The sequence below is a fragment of the Heptranchias perlo genome, chromosome 34, assembly GCF_035084215.1.
Source record: "Heptranchias perlo isolate sHepPer1 chromosome 34, sHepPer1.hap1, whole genome shotgun sequence".
Taxonomy (NCBI): domain Eukaryota; kingdom Metazoa; phylum Chordata; class Chondrichthyes; order Hexanchiformes; family Hexanchidae; genus Heptranchias; species Heptranchias perlo.
The window spans coordinates 27,730,134-27,757,672 of NC_090358.1; the positions used below are offsets into that span (position 1 = coordinate 27,730,134).

The window sequence follows — 27,539 nt, forward strand, 5'->3', positions numbered from 1 at the left end:
GCCTTTCCAACATTTACAAGGCACAAGTCAGGAGTGTGATGGAATATTCTCCACTTGCCTGGATGAGTGCAGCTCCAAAACACTCATGATGCTATGTGCCTGGCATTGACTTCATCTCCTACTGCCTCCCACTACGTTTTGGGTGTATATCTCGAGGGCCTCTTGCTCCCCCGCACCCCTTGGATATAGCAAGGCCTCTGGTGCATCAGCAGAGAACCTTGGTGCACGGAATCTCATATCGACAGATTGGTGAGGTCTGGCATGCAGATTGGAGGATGTGGGATTTAGTGGTGCGCAACCTTTATTCAATGTTTTAATATAACTCATCACTATTTAAAAATAGGGATGGGACCTGCATCTGTGCTTTACACGTGTGATGTCTGATCTCCGTTCAGACTCCGTGCAGACAGCAGGCTGTTATATTCAGCAAATAACAGGTACCAGCTACTTTTAAGAGATTTCTAACAGACAGCCTGGCTTTAAGAGATTGGAGCTCCCCCCTGCTGGTGGAAAGTGCGAATTGCATGGAATCCTCGTTCAACGCTGATTTGCAACGCAGATTGCAGGTAAGTCCTCGGGCCTGACAAAAATTTCGTCCTGCCTGCGCAGGGACCATTGGGTGCGAGGTAATAGCGGATCGTGCTACTCCTGCCCAAAAACAGGCCCTATCCAAGGCATGGATGTTAGGGAACTTGGGGAAATAAATAGTGATGTCTTGAGGAGTGTACATATTACAGAGAGGGAGGTGCTGGAAGTCTTAACGCGCATCAAGGTAGATAAATCTCCGGGACCTGATGAAATGTATCCCAGGACGTTAAGGGAGGTTAGGGAGGAAATTGCGGGTCCCCTAGCAGAGATATTTGAATCATCCACCGCTACAGGTGAGGTGCCTGAAGATTGGAGGGTAGCAAATGTTGTGCCTTTGTTTAAGAAGGGCGGCAGGGAAAAGCCTGGGAACTACAGACCAGTGAGCCTGACATCTGTAGTGGGTAAGTTGTTAGAGGGTATTCTGAGGGACAGGATCTACAGGCATTTGGAGAGGCAGGGACTAATTAGGAACAGTCAGCATGGTTTTGTGAGAGGAAAATCATGTCTCACGAATTTGATTGAGTTTTTTGAAGGGGTAACCAAGAAGATAGATGAGGGCTGTGCAGTAGACGTGGTCTACATGGACTTCAGCAAAGCATTTGACAAGGTACCGCATGGTAGGTTGTTACATAAGGTTAAATCTCATGGGATCCAAGGTGAGGTAGCCAATTGGATACAAAATTGGCTTGACGACAGAAGACAGAGGGTGGTTGTGGAGGGTTGTTTTTCAAACTGGATGCCTGTGTCCAGCGGTGTGCCTCAGGAATCGGTGCTGGGTCCGCTGTTATTTGTTATTTATATTAATGATTTGGATGAGAATTTAGGAGGCATGGTTAGTAAGTTTGCAGATGACACCAAGATTGGTGGCATTGTGGACAGTGAAGAAGGTTATCTAGGATTGCAACGGGATCTTGATAAATTGGGCCAGTGGGCCGATGAATGGCAGATGGAGTTTAATTTAGATAAATGTGAGGTGATGCATTTTGGTAGATCGAATCGGGCCAGGACCTACTCCGTTAATGGTAGGGCGTTGGGGAGAGTTATAGAACAAAGAGATCTAGGAGTACAGATTCATAGCTCCTTGAAAGTGGAGTCACAGGTGGATAGGGTGGTGAAGAAGGCATTCAGCATGCTTGGTTTCATTGGTCAGAACATTGAATGCAGGAGTTGGGATGTCTTGTTGAAGTTGTACAGGGCATTGGTGAGGCCACACTTGGAGTACTGTGTACAGTTCTGGTCACCCTATTATAGAAAGGATATTATTAAACTAGAAAGAGTGCAGAAAAGATTTACTAGGATGCTACCGGGACTTGATGGTTTGACTTACAGGGAGAGGTTAGACAGACTGGGACTTTTTTCCCTGGAGAGTAGGAGGTTAAGGGGTGATCTTATAGAAGTCTATAAAATAATGAGGGGCATAGATAAGGTCGATAGTCAAAATCTTTTCCCAAAGGTAGGGGAGTCTATAACGAGGGGGCACAGATTTAAGGTGAGAGGGGAGAGATACAAAAGGATCCAGAGGGGCAATTTTTTCACTCAAAGGGTGGTGAGTGTCTGGAACGAGCTGCCAGAGGCAGTAGTCGAGGCGGGTACAATTTTGTCTTTTAAAAAGCATTTGGACAGTTACATGGGGAAGATGGGTATCGAGGGATATGGGCCAAGTGCAGGCAATTGGGACTAGCTTAGTGGTATAAACTGGGCGACATGGACATGTTGGGCCGAAGGGCCTGTTTCCATGTTGTAACTTCTATGATTCTATGATTCTATGCCTCTATGCCTGTTGGGTGTGAGAGCATCAGGGGTAAAGTCCAGGCCCCCCCCCAAATCAGAGGCTCGTACCAGCAGGTTCTTGTTTTGTCTTGTCCCTTACTCAGTCGCTGACACACAAGCAATAAATGCTGGCCTTGCTCGCAACGCCCGTTTCTCAAGAATGAATTTTTAAAAAAATGGTACGTAATAGACCAGAACTGGAGTGAGTCCCAGGCACCACAAACTTGTGACTTATGTCAATGACTGAGTGAGGGACAAGATAAAACAAGAGCATGCTGGTACCAGCCTCAGCTCTGGGGGGGCCCTGGGCTTTAGCCCCGATGTTCTCACACCCACCAATGTCCAGGCTGCTCTCCTCTACTGGAATCGCGAGTTTGTAGTGCCTGACACCCACTCCAATCCTGGTGTATTATGTACCATTTTGAAAAAAAAATAATTCTTGGGGAATGGCCATCGCTGACAATGCCAGCATTTATCCTAAAAGGTTTACAGTCCTATAGAAACTTTATAGGACTATATAATATTTCTTTATAAAGACTATAAGAGAAAACATTGCTGTCTTCAAACATGTGGTAAGGATACCATTATAGTCCATAATTCTGAAGTGGAAGCTCAGACACTCGAAAGCTGTTTGTAAATCCAAATGTTCATCCATATTTATCAGGTAAATTTCCTCCTATGTAAAGATTTAGAATGGAATCTTGTGTATAAATAGTTGCCTGTAATTTTAGGTTCTACCCAGTAGATTGTGCTGTGGAGTGAGTTCTAAAGTCTCTCTCCCAACTCCATCATCATCTTGTATATAAAGAAATAAAATCAGAAAATGCTGGAAACGCACAGCAGATCAGGCACCATCTTTAAATTCACCTACATGTCTAGCTACATCGAGGTACAGTGAGTCTACAGCACAGAAACAGGCCATTCAGCCCAACTGGTCTATGCCACATTATACTCCACACAAGCCTCCTCCCACCCCTCTTCATTTACCCCTATCAACATATCCTTCTATTCCTCTCTCCCTCATGTGCTTATCTAGCTTCCCCTTAAATGAATCTTTGCTATTTGTTTCAACCACTCCTTGTGGTAGCAAGTTCCACATTCTCACCATTCTCTGGGTAAAGAAGTTTCTCCTGAATTCTCTTTTGGATTTATTGGTGACTATCTTATATTGATGACCTCTAGTTTTGGACTCCCCCACAAGTGGAAACATTTTCTCTACGTCTACCCTATGAAATCCTTTCATTATCTTAAATGCCTCTATCAGGTCACCCCTCAGTCTGCTCTTTTCTAGAGAAAAGAGCCTCAGCCTGTTCAATCTTTCCTGATAGGTATAACCTCTTAGTTCTGGTATCATCTTAGTAAATCTTTTTTGCACCTTCTCCAGTGCCTCGATATCCTTTTTATAATATGGAGACCAGAACTGTTCACAGTATTCTAAGTGTGGTCTAACCAAGGTTCTATACAAGTTTAACATAACTTCTTTGCTTTTCAATTCTATCCCTCTAGAAATGAACCCCAGTGCTTGATTTCCATATTTAATGGCTTTATTAACCTGTGTTGCTACTTTTAGTGATTTGTGTATCTGTACCCCCAGATCCCTCTGCTCCTCTACCCCATTTAGACTCTTATTTTCCAAGCAGTATGTGGCCTCCTTATTCCTCCTACCAAAATGCTCCACCTCACACTTATCCATATTGAACTTAATTTGCCAATTACACGCCCGCTCTGCAAGTTTATTAATGTCCTCTTATATTTTGTCACATTGTTCCTTTGCGTTATCTACACCCCCCAATTTGGTGCCATCCGCAAATTTTGAAATTGTACTTCCGATAGCCAAGTCCAAATCATTAACGTAAATGGTGAACAATAGTGGTCCCAGCAACAATCCCTGTGGAACACCACGTCCCACCTTTTGCCAGTCTGAGTAGCTACCATTAACCCCTACTCTTTGTTTTCTGTTTTGTAGCCAGCTTGCTATCCATTCCGCTACTTGTCCCCTGACTCCACGTGCTCTAATTTTAGTCACAAATCTTCTATGTGGTACCTTATCGAAAGCCTTTTGAAAAATCCAAATATATTACATCTATTGCATTACCCTTGTCTACTCTTTCTGTTACTTCTTTAAAGAATTCAATAAGTTTGGTCAAGCATGACCTTCCCTTTTGAAATCCATGCTGACTATTCTTTATTATATTTTCAGTTTCTAGATGTTTTTCTAATACATCTTTGAGTAAAGATTCCATTATCTTTCCAGCACTGACGTTAAGCTAACTGGACTTGTTCTATCTCCCTTGTTGCCCTTGAGAAGGTGGTAATTAGCCTTCTTCTTGAAACGCTGCAGTCCATGTGGTGAGGCTACTCCCACACCAATGTTAGGTAGGGAGTTCTAGAAACCAAGTCATGCAAGCAGATATGTAGCCTTTATCTGTTGCAAGTTTATGTAGCAGAGAATCTACATACAGCTGCCCATTATCCAGTCTATCCTTCATGCCATTAAATGACCATGCATCATGGAGAGAGGTTGGCTTACAAGGGTTTCTTACTTGAAACCCCATTAAGATTTTTTGGTCTGTATCATTTGGTTTATTCTGCCTTGGCTCAGTGGTAGCACCCTCATCTCTGAGTCAGAAGATTGTGGGATCAAGCTCTACTTGAGAGACTTGAGCACAAAATCAAGGCTGACACTTAAGTGCAGTACTGAGGGAGTGCTGCACTGTTAGAGGTGCCATCTTTCAGATGAGACATTAAACTGAGGGTTCATCTGCCCTCTTAGATAGATCGAAAAATCCCATTACACTATTTGAAGAGCAGGAGAGTTCTCCCCGGGGTCCTGGCCAACATTTATCCCTCAACCAACATCACCAAAACAGATGATCTAGTAATTTATCACGTTGCTGTTTGTGGGATCTTGCTGTGTGCAATTTGGCTGCTGTATTTCCTTCATTACAACAGTAACTACATTTCAAAAGTTCTTCTATGGCTGTGAAAAGCTTTGGGATGTCTTGAGGTCATGAAAGGTGCGATATAAATGCTAGTTCTTTCCTTCTTTACGCAGTTGTGCATTGTATTTGGCGGTTTGGCCGAGTTTGGTGAACACACATTGTCTGGTCACACATGCCAAGACAGCTCAGGATAAACTGCTGTTAGCATTCAACATGATTCAGCACAAAATGTGAGGGTACACCTTGTTCTACACTTCATTCCTGCTGGAACATTGCATTCCAAACTTGTCTTTAGCTGTTTCTTTTATAGGTTCCATTCTGTGAAGGACATTAGGGAAACAGTTGGGTTTTTACAACAATTGGGTTTTTACCGCACAGTGCTTATAGAGACGAAGTCCCGTCTTCACACTGAGGACACCATCCAACATGTTGTGTGGCACTTCCACCATGCTAAATGGGATAGATTCAGAACAGATTTAGCAGCTCAAAACTGAGCATCCATGAGGCGCTGTGGGCCATCAGCAGCAACAGAATTGTATTCCATCAAAATCTGTAACCTCATGGCTCAGCATATTCCTCACTCTACCATTACCATCAAGCCAGAAAAACAACCCTGGTTCAATGAGGACTGTAGAAGAGCATGCCAGGAGCAGCACCAGGCGTAACGAAAAATGAGGTGCCAACCTGGTGAATCTACAGCATAGGACTACATGCATGCTAAACAGCGGAAGCAACATGCTATAGACAGAGCTAAGCGATCCCACAAACAATGAATCAGATCAAAGCTCTGCAGTCCTGCCACATTCAGTCGTGAATGGTGGTGGACAATTAACAACTAACAGAAGGAGGAGGCTCTGTAAACATCCCCATCCTCAATGATGGCAGAGCCCAGCACGTGAGTGCAAAAGACAAGGCTGAAGCGTTCGCAACCATCTTCAGCCAGAAGTGCCGAGTGGATGATCCATCTCGGCCTCCTCCCGAGATCCCCACCACCACAGAAGCCAGTCTTCAGCCAATTCGATTCACTCCATGTGATATCAAGAAATGGCTGAGTGCACTGGATACAGCAAAGGCTATGGGCCCCGATAACATCCCGGCTATAGTGCTGAAGACTTGTGCTCCAGAACTAGCCGTGCCTCTAGCCAAACTGTCCCAGTGCAGCTACAACACTGGCATCTACCCGACAATGTGGAAAATTGCCCAGGTATGTCCTGTCCACAAAAAGCAGGACAAATCCAATCCAGCCAATTATCGCCCCATCAGTCTACTCTCAATCATCAGCAAAGTGATGGAAGATGTCATGGACAGTGCTATCAAGCGACACTTACTCACCAATAACCTGCTCACCGATGCTCAGTTTGGGTTCTGCCAGGACCACTCGGTTCTAGACCTCATTACAGCCTTGGTCCAAACAGGGACAAAATAGTTGAATTCCAGAGGTGAGGCGAGAGTGACTGCCCTTGACATCAAGGCAGCATTTGACCAAGTGTGGCACCAAGGAGCCCCAGTAAAATTGAAGTCAATGGGAATCAGGGGGAAAACTCTCCAGTGGCTGGAGTCATACCTAGCACAAAGGAAGACGGTAGTGGTTGTTGGAGGCCAATCATCTCAGCCCCAGGGCATTGCTGCAGGTGTTCCTCAGGGCAGTGTCCTAGGCCCAACCATCTTCAGCTGCTTCATCAATGACCTTCCCTCCATCATAAGGTCAGAAATGGGGGTGTTCGCTGATGATTGCACATTGTTCAGTTCCATTTACAACCCCTCAGATAATGACGTAGTCCATGCTCGCATGCAGCAAAACGTGGACAACATCCAGGCTTGGGTTGATAAGTGGCAAGTAATATTCCCACCATGCAAGTGCCAGGCAATGACCATCTCCAACAAGAGAGAGTCTAACCACCTCCCCTTGATATTGAACGACATTACCATCACCGAACCCCCCACCATCAACATTCTTGGTGTCACCATTGACCAGAAACTTAACTGGACCAGCCACATAAATACTGTGGCTACGAGAGCAGGTAAGAGGCTGGGTATTCTGCGGCGAGTGACTCACCTCCTGACACCCCAAAGCCTTTCCACCATCTACAAGGCACAAGTCAGGAGTGTGATGGAATACACTCCACTAGCCTGGACGAGTGCAGCTCCAACCACACTCAAGAAGCTCGGCACCATTCAGGATAAAGCTTGTTTGGTACCCCATCCACCACCCTAAACATTCACTCCCTTCACCACCGGTGCACTGTGGCTGCAGTGTGTACCATCCACAAGATGCACTGCAGCAACTCGCCAAGGCTTCTTCAACAGCACCTCCCAAACTCAGGACTTCTACCACCTAGAATGACAAGTGCAGCAGGCACATGAGAACAACACCACCTGCACATTCCCTCCAAGTCAACACCATCCTGACTTGGAAATATATCGCCGTTCCTTCATCGTCGCTGGGTCAAAATCATGGAACTCCCTTCCTAACAGCACTGTGGGAGAACCTTCACCACACGGACTGCCGCGGTTCAAGAAGGCGGTTCACCACCAACACCTTCTCAAGGGCAATTAGGGATGGGCAATAAATGCCGGCCTTGCCAGCGACACCCACATCCCATGAACGAATAAAAAAAAATCCAGCATCTTTCGTGGTCATTTTTATCTGGTACAGGATTCACTGAATTCAATTTTACGCTGACTTTATACTGGGAAATGTAACAACGAGGTGACATCAGGGAACTGGGTCATTCCATTGTTACTCAGTCAGAAGGGAGATGAGGTCAGCCAAGCTGACCTATGCATTAGTCACCTGCTTGATACCTGGACATCACATCTGCCGATAACTACAGAGGTCGTGAAAGGCGCTATATAAATACAAGCTTTTTTCTTTCTTTTAAAGTGAATGAATTGCTTACCGTTATTATTCAGGAGGCAGCACAGTGCCCCATACAACCCCAGCCTTCACCTGGAAGTGTTCCATCCATCACAGCCTGCAGTTTCTTGTGGACATGGCGCATCGCACCTATTATGGGCTGCCTGATGACGCTTCAGATACTCAAGGAGAAAGCGCATAATAACCAGGTGAGAGATACCACAGGTGGATCACCTACTGATCTACAACCTGTCATCCGCAATGAAGAAGAAGCCTTTGCAATCCTGAGGAGAATACGGAGGGAGTAGAGATGGCAAAGTATGAGGGAGGCTGACTGGAAAGTGAGCATTCATAGGAGCTGGAGATTAAGGTAAGAATCCCTTCCTCTTGACGTAGGTGATGGGATTGATGAAGGGAGTTTGATGGACTACTTGTGTGCAATCCATAACTTGTTGAAGCTTGAGTGATCCTGTCACAGTGCCCTGTCATGCTGCCTTTGGTTGTCCATGGAGCAGATGATGAACTTTTTGGCTCTGGCAAACAACGCGCCTATAGCTTGCTTGATGTGCGCAGCTGGTTGGCTAATGTTATTGATGTCCCCAGTGCCACCCTGCAATGACCCTGTAGCATAGATGTTCAGGGGTGATGTGCCCTTCACAGCCACTGGCAGTGCCATCCCAAAGGTGAAGGTTGGTTGTTGGTCGGGTCATTGATGAATAAATGTGCACACACTATTCCTGGGTCAGCTAGGGTGGGACTGTCTTGGTCTGTATATTCTGGAGTTTGGGTACTGGTGGGTGGGTGCCCCGTGACTCCTGTAGTCCTTAGCCAGCCTGGCCTCCCTCTGGCTCTTATTCTTCTTCTTCATCCAAATAGCAAAGGTACAGGAGTATTCCCAATGGGACACCCAGTGCGGGTTCTTTTGAATTGAATGGTAGCAAAGAATAGGGCCCCCACTGCAGAAGGGGTGAAGGTAGATGGCAACGCAGCAATCAGCAGATTTTACAAGACGGTTTACAGCACCTGCTGTGGCTCTTTAATTTTACTCCACCTTTTACTTCCTGCCTATGGATGCTGGGAGCCCGTTTCCTAGACATGTGGTTCACAGCAGAGTAAACGAGGGGTTAATGACAGAGAGTAGGACATTTGACGTCATATCATTACTGCCTCACTGAAATATACCCAGCCATATTTGTGTGGCCTTTTTAGCATCCAGTGGAAGTTATGGCGGAAAATCGGACAGACAGAAATCTGGAGGCGGATCCAGTGATATGTCCCCACCCAATTCCCATCTCTACCACCGCCCCCCCCCCCACAACCCCCCAACTCATCCCAGCACTACCCAAAAATTGGTGGTATGAAGAGGAAAATCCAGCTTCTCGGGCTGTGCAGTCAGCAATCAGCTAACCTCTTGCCTATAACACACCTACTCTGATTAGACTCCTTAGGACCAATGTTCTGTGTTTGTGCTGGGGACTGGGAGCTTTGTCCACCCACAGGGTTGTTGGGAAATCACAGGCGTGCTGCCTGCGATTTTCTGATATGCACGTTTGACGAATAAACCTCCTCCAGCCCTACAACCTTCCGAGATCTCTGCACTCCTCCAATTCTTGCCTCTTGCATATCCTCGATTTACATCGCTCCACCATTGGCGGACGTGCCTTCAGCTGCCTGGGGCCCTAAGCTCTGGAATTCCCTCCTTAAACCTCTCCGCCTCTCCAACTCCTCCTCCTCCTTTAAGATGCTTCTTAAAACCAAGCTGTCTTAGTAACTCCTTATGTGGCTCGTTGTCAATTTTTTTTGTTTGATAATCGCTCCTGTGAAGCGTCTTGGGATGTTTTACTACATTAAACACACTATATAAATGCAAGTAGTTGTAACTGTTCTTCAGTGGGTAGCAGGTGTTCATGGTTCACTGGGGAAGAAATTGGCCTCGATCTTCTGCCGGAGTTACACTGGGTCCCCAGCATTGCTTGAGCGGATGTGGGTGGGAAATCCTCCCAGGAACTACGCCACCGGCTTCCTGCTCTCCCCTGGCACTGCCGGTGATTATCCATTGGCAGTGACAGGAACGTCTGTCCAAATATGGCAAAAATATACGGAATGCAAATAAGGGGAATGGAGCAGGGAGTGCCAGGGTTGGCTCTGTGTTATTGCAGGGCTGTGGGGAATGAGCAGGGGAGTGGGTCCAATTGGATCCCCCTTTGAAAGAACCGGCACAGGCACGATGGGCCGAATGGCCTCCTTCTGTGCTGTAGGATTCTATAATTCTGGGCTCTCATTGTTCCTGTGGTTTGATTTAAGACTGAAAGTCCTCATGAAAGTAGAGTTTTAGACTCATCTGCAGCTATTCCACACGTACAGCACAAGAGCCTGAAGCCTGGATCATAGTATGTTACAGCACAGGAGAAGGCCATTTGGCCCATCGTGCCCGTGCCGGCTCTTTGAAAGAGCTATCCAATTCGTCCCATTCCCCTGCTCTTTCCCCATAGCCCTGTAAATTTTTTCACTTCAAGTATTTATCGAATTTCCTTTTGAAAGTTACTATTGAATCTGCTTCCATCATCCTATCGCGCAGTGAATTCCAGATCAAAACAACTCGCTGCGTAAAAAAATGTTTCCTCATGTCACCTCTGGCTCTTTTGCCGATCACCTTAAATCTGTGTGCTTTGGTTACTGACCCTTCTGCCACTGGAAACAGCTTCTCCTGATTTACTCTATCAAAACCGTTTATGGTCTTGAACAACTCTGTCAAATCTCCCCTTAACCTTCTCTGCTCTAAGGAGAACAACCCCAGCTTCTCCAGTCTCTCCACTGTTATAAGTGCTCGAGACCTGCTGCAGCATCCTCTCTCCCTTCACCCTCCCCAGTCGGCTCCTCGCCCAGGACCCAGACGATAAAATGGTATTTAAAGTGACCCTTAAAAAATCGGTTGGTGCCAGTGGGCGGATCATTACGCTGGGCTCAACACCAGGGCCGCTCAAGATGTGCTGGAATTCCACCAAAGTGAAAAATCCCGGGCTCTGTCTGTACTTTAATAAATAGACAAATAGAAAAAAGGCTGAATAATACAAGGCTTCTGCTGGAATTCTGCTAAGAACTGAAATGCGTGTTCAATGAGCAGGTATTTAAATCCAGGCGACATTCAGCTGCACATGTCAAAATAATGAACTCCTATAAAAGCAGTGAAATTTTCATTTCGAAATAAAACGAAACAGTGGCATTTTGGTTGTGGATTGGTTGAATGCGAGTTTGCTGGGCGAAAGCAAAAAGCACAAAGTGTGGGACTGTGAAGCTTTAGATTATTTATATAGGCTATGGGGAAAGAGCAGGAGAGTGGGACTAAATGGATAGCTCTTTCATAGAGCCGGCACAGACACAATGGGCCGAATGGCCTCCTTCTGTGCTCTATGATTTTCCCCTTTTACCAGTTGTCGGTACAAGCTGTGTGATGGCTGCTGGATTTTATTCAAATGCTTCTAGTTTCTGCCTTTCATGAACTGTTATTACTTGAGTCTTTCTTTACAGGAATGATAGATACAAACGAGGTTGTATGAGGCTGAATGAGGATGGAGCCCAAATGTTCCAATCAGCATTATTTTAAAATAACAGCGAATGGAAAATCTTGAGGGTCAGTGATTTCATAAATATATATATTAAAGGGTCTTTTATATTGGTCTTTTAAGTCAGATCCCAGGAGCTCTGCTGTTAAATCTGGTTTCCATGGACTGCTTAATGACATTAAACTTTACATAACAACCCTTATAATCAGTTGAGTCTGAGGGTCAATTGAAAATCTCAAAACTGAGATTGATGGATTTTTGTTAGGCAAGGGTATTTAGGGTTACGGAACCAAGGCGGGTAAATGGAGTTAAGATACAGATCAGCCATGATCTAATTGAATGGCGGAACAGGCTCGTGGGGCTGAATGGCCACCTTCTGTTCCTGTGATCCTATGCTTGTTAGACCCCTTTTGACCGGGGCCTACCAGTTTGCTGCAGGATGACAGCTCGCTGAGTCCGACTTCGAAATAATATAAAAGCTTTAAAAACAGCACCACCCACTCCAAGTAAAAGAGTGAAGAGACTGAAACTGGGCCTCACCTGAATCTCCAAAGCAGCTAACTTTACCTTCTCACTTGCATTCCTGTTGTATTCCTCTATTGTCCATGAAGGCTGGGGCCGCTTCTTCTCCAAAACGTCTGTCAGTCGGAGGTCCGTGTACAGTGGATTGTTCTTCATGTGGGACTTCATGGAATTGGGGTAGACGTGAGGGCTGAAGACTTGTTCAATCAAAAGAGAATCGTTCGACGGCTTCGATGGCCTGTGAGATTGTGAAATGACGTATCGCCGATCTGCCTGGAAAAGAATTTAAAGGATTGAAGCCTCCAACAAGCAGAAAAGGAAAATAACCTCCGGTAAAAGCATAATTACAGCATTCACTAGGATCATTTAATCAAAGCAATGGTCCAAATAAGACCAATACGATGCCTTAGGTGTAAGGACCAACAGCCCTCCAAAAAATGAACTGATTTCACTGGGGGTCTGTATTCTCATAAAATCAGTCGGATTGGGGGACTAGTGGTGGGGGGGGGGGGGCAAGGGGCGGGGTCCACAGCTGGCCTCAGTGACCCTGGGTTAAGGGAGGGGTGGAAATCAGCCAAGATTGGCACAACTGCTTTCCAGTGAACCTTGCTGGACAATGCAGAGGTACAGATAGTGAGTGAGGATGGGCTCAGTTGTGACGATGGTTAAATAGTCTTATACATAAAGAAAGGCCACTTTTACATAGAATTACATAGAATTTACAGCACAGAAACAAGTCATTCGAACCAACTGGTCTACGCTGGTGTTTGTGCTCCACACGAGCCTCCTCCTATCTTACTTCATCTAACCCTATTAGCACACACTTCTATTCCTTTCTCCCTCATGTACTTGCCTAGTTTCCCCTTAAATGCATCTACGTTATGCGCCTCAACCACTCCATGTGCAGCAAGTTCCGCATTCTAACCACTCTCTGGGTAAAGAAGTTTCTTCTGAATTCCTTAATGGATTTATTAGTGACTATCTTATATTTATGACCCCTAGTTTTGGCCTCCCCCACAAATAGAAATATCTTCTCTATGTCTACCCTATCGAACCCCTTCATAATTTTAAAGACTCCTCAGTCTAGAGAAACGAGCCCCAGCCAGTTCAGTCTTTCCTTATAGTGATGGTCATTGGTATCTGTAGGACCGAACTCCAAACTGAGCATCCACCTCTACCTCCCTTTCAAAGAACAGGGGAGTTCTCCCGATGTCTTGCCCCACATTTATCCCTCAACCAACGCCACCAAAAGCGATTAACTGATCATTCAATTCATTTCAGTTTGTGGGATCTTGTTATGTATAAATTGGCTGCTCCGTTTGCCTACGAACAACATGACTGCACTTCAAGAAATAATTTGTTGTCTGCGACGCACTTTGGGATGTTTTAAGGAGTGAAAGGCACTATACTTTCAGGAGAGGACAGGAAAAAATGGAGGAAAGTGAAAGAAAATGATAGTGTGAATTCGTACTTTCCTGCTTCTAGAAGCTGATGATTCTGGGTCATATTGCCAAGTCAGTTGAGTTCAGGTGCCCAGAAGTAACGCAATGCTCTGATCAAACCATGTCTGATGGGTTGCAATGTCATAAAAAGGGAGATTTTCTGCTGGAGTTATGCCAGTTTCCTGCCATAATCCCAGGGACCGAAGATTGGGGCGGGGGGGAGGAGGAAGGTCGGGGGGGTCCCATCTAAAGGTTCTTCCAAGTCAGTCCAATTATGTTATAAATAAAAATACAAGAGCAGGATTTAAAATAAAAATTTTTAAATTAGTGATAATCCTTTGTAGAGTGAAGTACCTTTAAGTGCACATTGACTGTACCTACAGGTTAAATATACCCACTGGTTACATATACCCACTGGTTAAATATACCCACTGGTTAAATATATTCGCTGGTTACATATACCCATTGGTTAAATATTCGCACTGGTTGCATGTACCCCTTGGTTACATATACCGACAATAACAACAACAACTTGCATTTATATAGCGCCTTTAACGTAGCAAAACCTTCCAAGGTGCTTCACAGGAGCGTTATAAAACAAAATTTGACTCCGAGCCACATAAGGAGATATTAGGACAGGCAACCAAAAGCTTGGTCCAAGAGGTAGGTTTTAAGGAATATCTTAAAGGAGAGAGAGGTAGAGAGTCGGAGAGGTTTAGGGAGTGAATTCCAGAGCTTAGGGCCCAGGCAGCTGACAGCACAGCCGCCAATGGTGGAGTGATGAAAATCGGAGATGTGCAAGAGGCAAGAATTGGAGGAGCGCAGAGATCTCGGAGGGTTGTAGGGCTGGAGGAGGTTACAGAGATAGGGAAGGGTGAGGCCATGGAGGGATTTGAAAACAAGGATGAGAATTTTAAAATCAAGGCATTCCCGAACCAGGAACTAATGTAGGTCAGCGAGCACAAGTGATGGGTGAATGGGACTTGGTGCGAGTTAGGATGTGGGCAGTAGAGTTTTGGATGAACTCAAGTTTATAGAGGGTGGAAGATGGGAGGCTGGCCAGGAGAGCGTTGGAATAGTCAAGTCTAGAGGTAACGTAGACATGGATGAGGGTTTCAGCAGCAGATGAGCTGAGGCAGGGACGGAGATGGGCGATGTTATGGAGGTGGAAGTAGGCGGTCTTGGTGATGGAGCGCATATGTGGTTGGAAGCTCATCTCAGGGTCAAATAGCGCGCCAAGGTTGCAAACAGTCTGGTTCAGCCTCAGACAGTGGCCAGGGAGAGGGATGGAGTTAGTGGCTAGGGAACGGAGTTTGTGACATGACCGAAGACAATGGCTTCGGTTTTCCCAATATTTAGTTGGAGAAAATTTTTGCTCATCCAGTACTGGAACAGTGTGACAAATCAGAGACAGTGGAGGGGTCGAGAGAGGTGGTGGTGAGGTAGAGCTGGGTGCCATCAGCATACATGTTCAGATGATATCGCAGCATGTATCGGTGATCAGTGCTGGGGCCTCAGCTATTTACAATCTATATCAATGACTTAGATGAAGAGACCGAGTGTAATGTATCCAAGTTTGCTGACGATACAAAGCTAGGTGGGAAAGTAAGCTGCGAGGACACAAAGAGTCTGCAAAGAGATATAGACGGGTTAAGTGAGTGGGCAAGAAGGTGGCAGATGGAGTATAATGTGGGGAAATGTGAGATTATTCACTTTGGAAGAAAGAATAGAAAAACAGAGTATTTTTTTAAATGGTGAAAAACTATTAAATGTTGGTGTTCAGAGGGATTTGGGTGTCCTTGTACATGAAACACATAAAGTTAACATGCAGATACAGCAAGCAATTAGGAAGCCAAATGATATGTTGGCCTTTATTGCAAGGGGGTTGGAGTACAGAGTAAGGGAGTCTTGCTGCAATCGTACAGGGCTTTGGTGAGACCACACCTGGAGTACTGTGTATAGTTTTGGTCTCCTTACCTAAGGAAGGATATACTTGCCTTAGAGGTGGTGCAATGAAGGTTCACTCGGTTAATCCCGGGGATGAGGGGGCGGACATATGAGGATAGGTTGAGTAGATTGGGACTCTACTCATTGGAGTTCAGAAGAATGTGAGGTGATCTTATTGAAACATATAAGATTGTGAAGGGGCTTGATCGGGTGGATGCGGTAAGGCTGTTCCCAAGGATGGGTGAAATTAGAACTAGGGGGCATAATCTTAGAATAAGGGGCTGCTCTTTCAAAACTGAGATGAGGAGAAACTTCTTCACTCAGAGGGTGGTAGGTCTGTGGAATTTGCTGCCCCAGGAAGCTGTGGAAGCTACATCATTAAATAAATTTAAAACAGAAATAGACAGTTTCCTAGAATTAAAGGGAATTAGGGGTTACGGGGAGCGGGCAGGAAATTGGACATGAAGCTGAGTTTGGATCGGTCAATGCCCTGTGGGTGGCGGAGAGGGCCCAGGGGCTGAGTGGCCGGGTCCTGCTCCTACTTCTTGTGTTCTTTAGATTTGAGGTTAGGATCAGATCAGCCATGATCTTATTGAATGGGGAACAGGCTCGAGGGGCCGATTGGCCTACTCCTGCTCCTATTTCTTATGTTCATTAGATTGATTCCTGAGATGAGAGGGTTGCTCTATGAGGCAAGATGGGCATATACTCTCTGGAGTTTAGAAGAATGAGAGGTAATCTCATTGAAACATTTTAAATTCTGTGGGGGCTTGACAGGGTAGATGCTGAGAGGTTGTTCCCCCTAGCTGGAGAGTCTAGAGCTAGGGGACATAGCCTCAGGATAAGGGGTCGGCCATTTCGGACTGAGATGAGGAGAGATTTCTTCACTCAGAGGTTTGTGAATGTTTGGAATTCTCTACCCCAGAGCGCTGTGGATGCTCAGTCGTTGAGTATATTCAAGACTGAGATCGATGGATTTTTGGACTCGAGGGGAATCAAGGGATATGGGGATTGGGTGGGAAAGTGGAGATGAGGTCAAAAGTCAGCCATGATCTTATTGAATAGCAGAGCAGGCTCGAGGGGTCGTTTGGCCTAATTCTGCTTCTATTTCTTATGTTCTTTCGTAGATGAGAAATAGGAGGGAGCCAAGGATAGACCCACTGATTAAATAGACCCACTGGTTAAATATATTTATTGGTTACATGTGGTGTTACAATACATGGGGTATTAAAGTGGATGTGGTATTAGCGTATGTAGTGTTTCAGTGTGTAAGACATTGGACTGAATGTATATGGTGTTAGAATATATACGGTATTAGAATGTATACAGTGTTACCCCCAGACTCGACTATTCCAATGCTCTCCTGGTCGGCCTCCCTCCTTGCACCCTCCATAAACTTGACCTCATCCAAAACTCTGCTGCCTGTATCCTAACTTGCACCAAGTCCCGTTCACCCATTGCCCCAGTGCTCGCTGACCTACATTGGCTCCCGGTCCGGCAACGCCTCGATTTAAAAATTCTTATTGTTGTGTTCAAATCCCAGCAGGGCCTCACCACTGTCTATCTCTGTAACCTTCTACAGTGCTCTGAGATCTCTGCGCTCCTCCAATTCTTGTCTCATGTGCATTCCCGATTTTAATCACTCCACCATTGGCGGCCGTGCCTTCAGCTGCACAGGCCCTAAGCTCTGGAATTCCTTCCCTAAACCTCTCCGCCTCTCTACCTCTCTCTCTCCTCCTTTAAGACGCTCCTTAAAACCCACTATTTGACCAATCATTTGGTCACCTGTCCTAATATCTCCTTATGTGGCTCAGAGTCAAATTTTGTTTTATAACACTCCTGTGAAGCACCTTGGGAGGTTTTTACTATGTTAAAGGTGCTATATAAATGCAAGTTATTCTTGATGATCTTGATACATATGGAGTTACAGGTGTGGTGTTAGATTATATATGGAGTTACAGGTGTGTGGTGTTGGTCTGTATGGTGTTACAATGTATATGGTGTTGCAATGCATATGGAGTTACAGTGTATTAGAGTTACAGTGTACATGGTGTTAGACTATATGTGGTTATAGACAGTATACAATATTAGGGTATCCATGGTGTTATAGTGTACGTGGTGTGAATTTTATACGGTATTTTAAAATGCCCTGTGTGATTTGTGAACTACACACTGCTAGCTCGGGTATTTTACTCATCAATGCTCACTTCACTAAGGAATCAGTAGCGACTCATTGCTCAGGGATCTGGCCAACCAGCTGAATCTGCCCCGCTTCTGATGAACTTGCAGCAGTGCCAGGGATATCCTGCGTATAGTCTCTGAGGCTCCATGCTTTGTTAGACGGTTCCCAAAGTCACTAGTTAGCACAGAGCGACCGGTGGCATCGCTGCCCATCAGCAGGTCCTAGGACTTGGTTTGTGGTTCTGAGCTTTGATGTTGTTGGACTGGAGTCATCATGATTTGCACTTGACCCAGCAGTTCTGAGGTAACCTCAATGGGTTTAAAAGGTTGGATTCATTAATGATACACCCCAGATTGGGCCTGTCTTTGGGGTTCGCTAACCGGAATACGAAGTTCCCAATATGGTGGGCAGGAAGCATGAGCACATATTTCGAGCCGGAGGTGCACCTCCCGCCATATTGGATGAGGTAGACGTGCTGGCAGCAGGAGTGCAGGTCAGGAATATTTAAAGGACAGAATAATTTATTCAAATTAGGGTCCCGCACTTCTTGCAGGACCCGTTGTAGATTTTCGAATGCCCCCGCACTTCAGTCACCGCGTGCTGAACTCGCACAGCAAAACATGGTGTTAGACGGCAGGAAGACCCGCCCATACTTATCCGAATGTGGAGCTGGGAGGAGCAGGAGTCATTCCCCCAACCCAACATTAAAAGAACACGGGCCGCTCTCCCCCAACCCCCCACCGACCACCCCTCGCCCCCAACCCAGGCCACCGATCGCCCCTCCCCACAACCCCGGCTACCAATTACCCCTCCCCTGCGGCCACCGCTCGCCCCTCCCCCCCCGCCACCGATTTCCCCTTCCCCCCCGCCACCGATTGCCCCTTCCCCCCCGCCACCGATTGCCCCTTCCCCCCGGCCACCGATCGCCCCTCCCCCCCACCCCGGCCACCGATCGTCCCTCCCCCCACCCCGGCCACCGATCGCCCCTCCCCCCACCCCGGCCACCAATCACCCCTCTCCCCCATCCACCGATCGCCCCTCCTCCCCCGGCCTCCGATCACGCCCCCAGCCACTGATCACCCCTCCCGGCTGTCCACCGATCGCCCTCCCCACCGGCCTCCAATCGCCCCTCCCCCGGCTACCAATTGCCCCTCCCCCCACCGGCCACCGATCGCCACTCCCCTCACCGGCTACCGATCGCCGCTCTCCCCAGCCACCGATTGCCCCACCCCCCGCCACCGATCGCCCCTTCCCCCCAAAGGCCACCGATCACCCTGCACCCCAAGCCCGATCTTCCATTATATTTAGTCGGAAGTTCAGTACAGCTCATTGGTTCCAAGGAAATGACGCCCGCGGCCCAATATCGGGGTGTCCCAGGCACAGGGTTCATACCCTGAAACCCCCACCACCACCCCCCCCACTGCATGTCCAAAAATTTCTATTTCTAGGCCAGTTTGAAGTTCTTAAGGGCTGAAGCCACTATTTAATTGTTGCAGGTCAAAAACATTGAAATGGCTGGAGATAAGTCTCAGGGCAACTTCCCTTTCTGTTGCTTTGTTGAACACACTTGTGTACGAACTGTGGCAAAGGAAAGTTGCACTGTTTGAAACCAGACACCTACCCAAAGTAGCTCCATCTCCTCTATTTGGCATGAAGTGATGGCCAGAGTCAATGCTATGGCCAACAGCCAAAGGACATGGCAGCAAATGAAACAGTCCGCCAAGTTAAAGCAAGCCAATATTTCAATATACCAAGTAGATAGGTAAATTATTGATGCTGCAATGAGTTTGTTCTCACTCTGTCAAACCATGCCTGAGGCTATAAGCTAAGGCCTCATAAAATAGTTCATTCCATGTATGCCCATACTGCAAGATGTTTCAAAGCACTTCACCGCCCATGAATTACTTTTGAAACGCTATCACTGTTGGTTTGGAGGCAAATGCAGCAGTTAATTTGCACACAGCAAGATCCCATAAACATCAGTCAGATGAGTGACCAGTCATTGTTTCCTTGGTAGTGCTGGTTGAGTGGTGAATGTTGGCCAGATACCAGGAGAACTCACTGCGTTTCATTGTAAAGGTGTATTGGGGTCTTTTACATCCACCTGAACAGGCAGACATCTCACCTGAAAGACGGGGATTCCGATAGTGCAACACTCCCTCAGTACAAGTCCTGGAGTGGGACTTGAACCTTTTTTATTATTCGTTCATGGGATGTGAGCATTGCTGGCGAGGCCGGCATTTATTGCCCATCCCTAATTGCCCTTGAGAAGGTGGTGGTGAGCCGCCTTCTTGAACCACTGCAGTACATGTGGTGAAGGTTCTCCCACAGTGCTGTTAGGTAGGGAGTTCCATGATTTTGACCCAGCGACGATGAAGGAATGGCAATATATTTCCAAGTTGGGATGGTGTGTGACTTGGAGGGGAACGTGCAGGTGGTGTTGTTCCCATGTGCCTGCTGCCCTTGTCCTTCTAGGTGGTAGAGGTCGCAGGTTTGGGAGGTGCTGTCGAAGAAGCCTTGGCGAGTTGCTGCAGTGCATCCTGTGGATGGTACACACTGCAGCCACAGTGCGCCGGTGGTGAAGGGAGTGAATGTTTAGGGTGGTGGATGGGGTGCCAATCAAGCGGGCTGCTTTGTCCTGGATGGTGTTGAGCTTCTTGAGTGTTGTTGCAGCTGCACTCATCCAGGCAAGTGGACAGTATTCCATCACACTCCTGACTTGTGCCTTGTAGATGGTGGAAAGGCACAAGTCAGGAGTGTGATGTAGAGGTGAGTCACTCGCCGCAGAATACCCAGCCTCTTAACTGCTCTTGTAGCCACAGTATTTATGTGGCTGGTCCAGTTAAGTTTCTGGTCAATGGTGACCCCAGGATGTTGATGGTGGGGGATTTGGCAATGGTCATGCCATTGAATGTCAAGCAGAGGGGGTTAGACTCTCTCTTGTTGGAGATGGTCATTGCCTGGCACTTGTGTGGTGTGAATGTTACTTGTCATTTATCAGCCCAAGCCTGGATGTTGTCCAGGTCTTGCTGCATGCGGGCTCGGACTGCTTCGTTATCTGAGAGGTTGCAAATGGAACTGAGCACTATGCAATCATCAGCGAACATCCCCATTTCTGACCTTATAGTAGAGGGAAGATCATTGATGAAGCAGCTGAAGATGGTTGGGCCTCGGACACTGCCCTGAGGAAGTCCTGCAGCAATGTCCTGGGGCTGAGATGATTGGCCGCCAACAATCACTACCATCTTCCTTTGTGCTAATTATGACTCCAGCCACTGGAGAGTTTTCCCCCTGATTCCCATTGACTTCAATTTTACTAGAGCTCCTTGGTGCCACACTCGGTCAAATGCTGCCTTGATGTCAAGGGCAGTCACTCTCACCTCACCTCTGGAATTCAGCTCTTTTGTCCTTGTTTGGACCAAGGTTGTAATGAGGTTGGAGCCGAGTGGTCCTGGCGGAACCCAAACTGAGCATCGGTAAGCAATTTATTGGTGAGTAAGTGCCGCTTGATAGCACTGTCAACAAGGTGAGAGTGACTGCCCTTGACATCAAGGCAGCATTTGACCAAGTGTGGCACCAAGGAGCCCTAGTAAAATTGAAGTCAATGGAAATCAGGGGGAAAACTCTCCAGTGGCTGGAGTCATACCTAGCACAAAGGAAGATGGTATTGGTTGTTGGAGGCCAATCATCTCAGCCCCAGGGCATTGCTGCAGGAGTTCCTCAGGTCAGTATCCTAGGCCCAACCATCCTCAGCTGCTTCATCAATGACCTTCCCTCTATCATAAGGTCAGAAATGGGGATGTTCGCTGATGATTGCACAGTGTTCAGTTCCATTCGCAACCCCTCAAGTAATGAAGCAGTCCGAGCCCGCATGCAGCAAGACCTGGACAACATCCAGGCTTGGGATTATAAGTGGCAAGTAACATTCGCGCCAGATAAGTGCCAGGCAATGACCATCTCCAACAAGAGAGAGTCTAACCACCTGCCCTTGACATTCAACGGCATTGCCATCGCCGAATCCCCCACCATCAACATCCTGGTGGTCACCATTGACCAGAAACTTAACTGGACCAGCCATATAAATACTGTGGCTATGAGAGCAGGTCAGAGGCTGGGTATTCTGCAATGAGTGACTCACCTCCTGACTTCCCAAAGCCTTTCTACCATTTACAAGGCACAAGTCAGGAGTGTGATGGAATGCTCTCCACTTGCTTGGATGAGTGCAGCTCCAACAATACTCAAGAAGCTCGACACCATCCAAGATAAAGCAGCCCGCTTGATTGACACCTCATCCACCACCCTAAACATTCACTCCCTTCACCACCGGTGCACAGTGGCTGCAGTGTGTACCATCCACAGGATGCACTGCAGCAACTCGCCAAGGCTTCTTCGACAGCACCTCCCAAACCCGCGACCTCTACCACCTAGAAGGACAAGAGCAGCAGGCACATGGAAACAACACTCATTGGAGTACAGAAGAATGAGAGGCGATCTTATTGAAACATATAAGATTGTGAAGGGGCTTGATCGGGTGGATGCGGTAAGGATGTTCCCAAGGATGGGTGAAACTGGAACTAGGGGGCATAATCTTAGAATAATGGGCTGCTCTTTCAAAACTGAGATGAGGAGAAACTTCTTCACTCAGAGGGTAGTAGGTCTGTGGAATTTGCTGCCCCAGGAAGCTGTGGAAGCTACATCATTAAATAAATTTAAAACAGAAATAGACAGTTTCCTAGAAGTAAAGGGAATTAGGGGTTACGGGGAGCGGGCAGGAAATTGGACATGAATTTAGATTTGAGGTTAGGATCAGATCAGCCATGATCTTATTGAATGGCGGAGCAGGCTCGAGGGGCCGATTGGCCTACTCCTTCTCCTATTTCTTATGTTCTTATGTTAACACCACCTGCACGTTCCCCTCCAAGTCACACACCATCCCGACTTGGAAATATAGCGCCGTTCCTTCATCGTTGCTGGGTCAAAATCCTGGAACTCCCTTCCTAACAGCACTGTGGGAGAACTGTCACCACACGGACTGCAGCGGTTCAAGAAGGCGGCTCACCAGCACCTTCTCAACGGCAATTAGGGATGGGCAACAAATGCCAGCCTCACCAGCGACGCCCACGTCCCATGAACGAATATAAAAAAACACCTTCCATCAATTGCTGATGATTGAGAGTAGACTGATGGGGCAGTAATTGGCCGGATTGGATTTGTCCTGCTTTTTGTGGACAGGACATACCTCGGGAATCTTCCACTTTGTCGGGTAGATGCCACCATTGTAGCTGTACTGGAACAGTTTGGCTAGTTCTGGAGCATAAATCTTCATCACTACAGCCGGCATGTTGTCGGGGCCCATAGCCTTTGCTGTATCCAGTCCACTCAGTCGTTTCTTGATATCATGTGGAGTGAATCGAATTGGCTGAAGACTGGCTTCTGTGATGGTGGGGATATCGGGAGGAGGCCGAGATGGATCATCCACTCGGCACTTCTGGCTGAAGATGGTTGCAAACGCTTCAGCCTTGTCTTTTGTACTCACGTGCTGGGCTCTGCCATCTTTGAGGATGGGGATGTTCACAGAGCCTCCTCCTCCTGTTAGTTGTTTAATTGTCCACCACCATTTACGACTGGATGTGGCAGGACTGCAGAGCTTTGATCTGACCCATTGGTTGTGGAATGGTGAAGCTACAACTCAGGACTACATGCATGCTTCTGTTGTTTAGCATGCATGTAGTCCTGTGCTGTAGCTTCACCAGGTTGGCAACTCATTTTTACGTACGCCTGGTGCTGCTCCTGGCATGCTCTTCTACACTCCTCATTGAACCAGGGTTGATCCCCTGGCTTGTTGGTAATGGTAGAGTGAGGAATATGCTGGGCCATGAGGTTACAGATTGTGCTGGAATACAATTCTGTTGCTGCTGATGACCCACAGCGCCTCATGGATACCCAGTTTTGAGCTGCTAGATCTGTTCTGAATCTATCCCATTTAGCACGGTGGTAGTGCCACACAACACGTTGGGTATCCTCAGAGAGAAGACGGGATTTCGTCTCCACGAGGACTGTGCAGTAGTCACTCCTTCCAATACTGTCATGGACAGATGCATCTGCGACAGGTAGATTGGTGAGGACGAGGTCAAGTAGGTTTTTCCCTCGTGTTGGTTCGCTCACCACCTGCCGCAGGCCCAGTCTAGCAGCTATGTCCTTCAGGACTCGGCCAGCTTGGTCAGTAGTGGTGCTACCGAGCCTCTCTTGGTGACGGACATTGAAGTCCCCCACCCAGAGTATATTCTGTGCCCTTGCTACCCTCAGTGCTTCCTCCAAGTGGTGCTCAACATGAAGGAAGACTGATTCATCAGCTGAGGGAGGACGGTAGGTGGTAATCAGCAGAAGGTTTCCTTGCCCATGTTTGACCTGAAGGCCATGAGATTTCATGGGGTCTGGAGTTAATGTTGAGGACTCCCAGGGCCACTCCCTCCTGACTGTCTATCACTGTACCGTCACCTCTGGTGGGTCTGTCCTGCCGGTGGGACAGGACATACCCAGGGATGGTGATGGAAGAGTCTGGGACTTTGGCTGTGAGGTATGATTCTGTGAGTGTGGCTATGTCAGGCTGTTGCTTGACTAGTCTGTGGGACAGCTCTCCCAATTTTGGCACAAGTCCCCAGATGTTAGTGAGGAGGACTTTGCAGGGTCGACTGGGCTTGGTTTGCCTTTGTGGAGTCTGGTGCCTAGTGGTCCGATGTCGGGTAGTCCGTCCGGTTTTATTCTTATTATGACTTTTTGCAGTGAGATTGTACAATTGAGTGGCTTGCTAGGCCATTTCAGAGGGTGATTAAGAATCAACCACTGTGGGTCTGGAGTCACTTATTGGCCTGACTAGATAAGGACGGCAGGTTTCTTTCTGTAAAGAACATTAGTAAACCAGATGGGTTTTTATGACAATCTGGTAGTTTCATGGCCACCATTACTGATACTAGTTTTTTTTTAATTCCAGATTTTATTTAATTAATTGAATTTGAACTCATGACTCCGGATGATCAGACCAGGCCTTTGGATTACTGGTCCAGTAACATAGCCACTATGCTACCTACCCTTTGACCTTCTGTGCATACTTTATTACTACCACTTCAAACTGCATTAATGCATTTCAATTTGGGAAAATGAGCCCACAAACCAACCTTACAACACTAACTACCTGCATGGTGCATGTTTATTTACTCACACACAAGCTGAAATGCAGGGTCTCGCTGGGTGTTCTTCAAACTTCTAACATCTCAACACTTTCTCTGCTTGCATAACAGGAGAGAACAAATCTGAAGCAGTGGAGTACCCTCTGATTTTCAAACTTTGCGTCAACCTGAACGTGCTTCAGACCATTCTTCACATCCTGGGGCCTAAGAATTCAGAAGGAGTGCACCAGCGTGAAGCTGGGGAGCTCCCTGAAGTCACGCCATTTCCTAATAATCTTTGTTCATTCGCTCACTCACTCACATTCCAGCACACCACTATGACAATACATTGCTCTGTGTCATGCAGTTAGCATTCTTGCATATATCTCTCTTCTGTTCCTACAGGCAAAACCCAAGAGTTCTCCACAGGCTCCATAAGGTGCTCAGAAAGCTAGCTCCGCAGAGACCCTACATCACATACTCCTTCTGTAGCAAGTGTCTGGACATTTACATAGTCAGCTTGAGGTGGGTTGACCAGAGGAGACACAAAGCACAAATGGGCATGACCACTGGGTGGTGACAGAGAGGGAGCAGGATTCTGCTGGTTGAAGGGCCAGCTCACAATCTTCCTCAACTGCAGAGCACAGGCATTTGGACCTCACAGTGCCTGCATTTAACAGATGGATGCTATCTGAATACCAATTCTTTTTGCTGTCATTAAACGGTACTACAAGCATTCTGCAAGTCTGCTGGTGACTATGGACAAGTCCACTACCCTACATCTGTGCAGTTGTGCCTGACTGCTTGGGCTAATGCTTGCTGCCTACATGAACAGGCCTGTCGATATCTTCAGGGTCACTGGCCTGATCTGGGTTGTGGGCGTTCCTCTTCCTCTTCCTGCTTCATGCTTAGGCCTCTCTGGATGGCAAAGTTTTGCAGCGTGCAGCAGACAACAATAACCTTGGAAATCCCAGCAGGGTATACTGGGATCTGTCTGCTGACCTATCCAGGCATTTAAATCATTAGTTCAGGATACCTGTGGTATGCTCAGTAATGATCCTAGTGAGTGCAGGGACTGTGCTGTATCTGTATTAATTTGTTGCAAGGGTGTCTAAACCAGGGCAGAAGGAGCTACCCTTGGTCTTCTAAGAGCCAGCCTTCCACTTTGCTTCTTCTTCAAATAACCCATAAGCAGATGAATCATGACTGCTGCCTGGGAAGCAGGAACTGATCATCATGATCTTACATAGACGGGCAGTGACCACCTGCACATAGACGGGCAGTGACCACCTGCACATAGACGGGCAGTGACCACCTGCACATAGACGGGCAGTGACCACCTGCACATAGACGGACAGTTACCACCTGCACATAGACGGACAGTTACCACCTGCACATAGACGGTCAGTGACCACCTGCACATAGACGGACAGTTACCACCTGCACATAGACGGACAGTTACCACCTGCACATAGACGGGCAGTGACCACCTGCACATAGATGATCAGTGACCACCTGCACATAGACGGGCAGTGACCACCTGCACATAGACGATCAGTGACCACCTGCACATAGACGGTCAGTTACCACCTGCACATAGACGGGCAGTGACCACCTGCACATAGACGGGCAGTGACGACCTGCACGTAGACGGTCAGTGACCACCTGCACATAGACGGGCAGTGACCACCTGCACGTAGACGGTCAGTGACCACCTGCACATAGACGGACAGTTACCACCTGCACATAGACGGGCAGTGACGACCTGCACGTAGACGGTCAGTCACCACCTGCACATAGACGATCAGTGACCACCTGCACATAGACGGTCAGTTACCACCTGCACATAGACGGGCAGTGACCACCTGCACATAGATGGACAGTTACCACCTGCACATAGACGGGCAGTGACCACCTGCACATAGACGGACAGTTACCACCTGCACATAGACGGTCAGTGACCACCTGCGCATAGATGGGCAGTGACCACCTGAACATAGACGGTCAGTGACCACCTGCACATAGACGGTCAGTGACCACCTGCACATAGACGGACAGTTACCACCTGCACATAGACGGGCAGTGACCACCTGCACATAGACGGACAGTTACCACCTGCACATAGACGGGCAGTGACCACCTGCACATAGACGGACAGTTACCACCTGCACATAGACGGTCAGTGACCACCTGCGCATAGATGGGCAGTGACCAACTGCACATAGACGGACAGTGACCACCTGAACATAGACGGTCAGTGACCAACTGCGCATAGACGGTCAGTGACCAACTGCGCATAGACGGACAGTTACCACCTGCGCATAGACGGTCAGTGACCACCTACGCATAGATGGTCAGTGACCACCTGCACATAGATGGTCAGTGATCTCCTGCATATAAATGGTCAGTGACCACCTGCACATAGACGGGCAGTGACCACCTGCATGTAAATGGTCAGTGACCATCTGCATGTAAATGGTCAATGACCTCCTGCATATAAATGGTCAGTGACCACTTGCACATAGATGGTCAGTGATCTCCTGCATATAAATGGTCAGTG

At 47.4% G+C, this 27,539-nt stretch overlaps 1 protein-coding gene across 1 annotated transcript in view; it reads right to left on the reverse strand.

Annotated features, from left to right (window-relative positions):
- Positions 1 to 27,539, reverse strand: part of minar1 (membrane integral NOTCH2 associated receptor 1) — an 89,374-nt gene that overhangs the window by 15,112 nt on the left and 46,723 nt on the right. Inside the window, exon 2 of the mRNA XM_067971184.1 lies at positions 12,261 to 12,515. Coding sequence (XP_067827285.1) covers positions 12,261 to 12,515 — 255 coding nt within the window. The remainder of the gene's footprint in view (positions 1 to 12,260; positions 12,516 to 27,539) is intronic.